The sequence below is a fragment of the Lolium perenne genome, chromosome 3, assembly GCF_019359855.2.
Source record: "Lolium perenne isolate Kyuss_39 chromosome 3, Kyuss_2.0, whole genome shotgun sequence".
Taxonomy (NCBI): domain Eukaryota; kingdom Viridiplantae; phylum Streptophyta; class Magnoliopsida; order Poales; family Poaceae; genus Lolium; species Lolium perenne.
This window is the reverse complement of record NC_067246.2, coordinates 89,895,062-89,897,600: the sequence shown is the minus strand read 5'-3', so window position 1 is coordinate 89,897,600 and position 2,539 is coordinate 89,895,062. Positions and strand designations below refer to the sequence as shown.

At 38.8% G+C, this 2,539-nt stretch overlaps 1 protein-coding gene across 1 annotated transcript in view; it reads left to right on the top strand.

Moving 5' to 3' along the window:
* LOC127321498 (uncharacterized) overlaps nucleotides 1-2,136 on the top strand; it is a 4,264-nt gene extending 2,128 nt beyond the window's left edge. Inside the window, exons 2-3 of the mRNA XM_051350528.2 lie at nucleotides 644-741; nucleotides 1,689-2,136. Coding sequence (XP_051206488.1) covers nucleotides 644-705 — 62 coding nt within the window. The 3' untranslated portion in view covers nucleotides 706-741; nucleotides 1,689-2,136. The remainder of the gene's footprint in view (nucleotides 1-643; nucleotides 742-1,688) is intronic.
* Nucleotides 2,137-2,539: the final 403 nt, after the last annotated feature.

Genomic DNA, 2,539 nt, shown 5'->3' with positions numbered 1-2,539 from the left:
CTAGGACTCCCCTGCATCTGGCATGTCCATTTGTACCAGGAAAAAATTACAGTTTTGGAGTTCTATTTCATCTTTCCATGCCATCTTTATTTAAAGATAACTTAAATCATGATCACCTATGTTGCCATGGTTTGTTAGTATGCGTTTTTTTTTTCCAATATTGCGTGGAACGAGCTTCAGGATAGGTCTGGACAACTTTCCTGTTCCGAGCAGCTAATAGTATGAGTAAATGCTGTTTTTCATTTTTAAGGTATTGATGAGTATATGTTATTTGGGGACATTCAGTAAATTAGACAGTACGCGTGTTATATTTATCAAAACGGAGTTGTCCAGAGTTACAGCTATGGATTTATCTAACTACCTCGTTGATGTATCCTTGTTTTTGTTTGTCTTTGTTGGGATGCCATTGTGTCTTGTGCTTTTAGGATTTTGAGCCAAATTTCCCTTTTCTGGTTTATTGATAGCTGATACTGGTTACAGCGTAAGCCTATCATTATAGCGAGTGAGCGAGTTAGGGAATATGAAAGCTTGAGAGGCATCATAAGGATATGGCAAACAGCCTTGGGCTCCTTTACCTTAACCTTCCTGTGGTGGCCATGTCTCTGACCCACATGACACATTGTTTGACTTCTTATGCTTCTAGGAACATGCGTTGGTGGTGGACATGATGGGGCTAAGCTTTTGCTCAATACGCAAGATGATTAATTGTTGGATATCCTATTTGATCTATTGGTTGAGCAGGTAAGCTTATCTGCTACTGATGCTCTACCTTTTCTAACTCAGGATGTGCTCTTTTGTTTGCCCTCCTTTGCATACAGCTTCCTTGCTTTAAGTTTACCTCCTTAGTAGTACTCCCCAAATTCCTTCTAGTATATAGTGTGAGCTCTTCTTCCTCTAGTTCCTCCAATGACGGATTACTTAGGACCCTTCCCCATTCCCTGTTCTTGCATATGTTCTTGCCTGCCTAGAGATGAGAATCTTGTCATTCCAAGTAATAGAAAATGAAGCACTGACCCTTTACTTTGATTTGGAGATATATTTCTAGTTTTTCTTTACTTGCTGCGTCATTGCCTGTGAGTTTCTTCAGGCTATTTGTCTATCAAGTCCTAATGTCATTTGCAGGAAGTAAATTAATTGTTAACTATCAATACCTGAGCACCATATTTCAAATTTTGTTTATACGGACATATAAGTATGTAATTTCACATTGCTGCTTATTTTGGATCATTGTAACAAATAGTGAACTGATGAATATCACAACACTTGAAGGGTATGCCTTCATTAAACCTTACACTGTTGTTTATTGTTGCACTTGGAATTATTGTAGTTTTATGGGTGATTATTCTGGTTTTGATATGTTTGATTAAAAAGTCTCTTCATATTTCTACTCCATGACACCATGAGTCCCTCATTTTCCCATTGTTCTCTTAGCTGCTACCAGGCTAGATTTAGCCAAAAAGTGCTAAAATTAGCGGTTACACTGGCACCGCACCTACAATTTTGTACTGTTTTCTGTTTCTAATGTTGGTTTTGTATAATAATGCTAAGATTATTTATTTATGTAGCTTTTGGCACAATTTGCACAGTAGTGTGAGTCATATAGAATTAATGAGAATAACTCATTTCAGTGACTTTTCCTGATTGAATAGTACAGTTTGGTTTGACTGGTGATTTTGCTTGCCCTGCAGGTATCTGGCCAGAGTTACGTTCTAGTGGCTGAGATGCAAAACTGTGTCCTTTCTGTATTTCGACTCAGAGATTGACTCTATGTAGCATGCAGCGGTCAGCTTTGAAGTCCACTTGTAGACTCTTAATTCAACACCTTCTGTCTATTATCTAATTTCCTTAGACATTAGTCAACTGGCAGTAAGGTTGAAGGCATATTGAATTGCTTAGATTAAATCCGTACTCCACTTGTGGTTCCTTTGATTTGCGGCGGTTCAAGCAAGCATGTTTGGCAAGCTCGCCTGTGAACTGATCTTCCATGTTGTACTAGGCCGGGAGGTTTAAACATCAGAACGTTGCTTATGCTCCATGGTGCTTCTTTCCAACTAATGAGTAATGAATGTTGAACCGTACTATCTTCCGTGTTGTACTAGGCCGGGAGGTTTAAACATTAGAACGTTGCTTATGTTCCATGGTGCTTCTTTCCAACTAATGAGTAATGAATGTTGAACCGGACATCTAGGGGGTTGGAAAGAAGCTCCTGTTTGTTGAATTGCACCTGCATAAATAGCTGTTCCACTTCTATTTTTCCCTTGTTTGAGATACTGAGAAGCGGGAAAGCCGCTTCCTCGCAGCACGGGCATCGGTAAATCACAACCAAAGCAACATAAGCATGGATTTGCCTTTGAACATTGATTTTAAGTTTCAACAAGTTTTGATCAGTAGTGTGTGGATCAGACACATGTTATTACCGATGCTACATGATAAACATAATGAGCTGAAGGATAAACATCCTAATTTATGTTGACAAGCTTCAAGCACAGCTACGAGTATCTTTTTGCTGTCAAAGATCTTGGGAACCTATCTTTTTTTC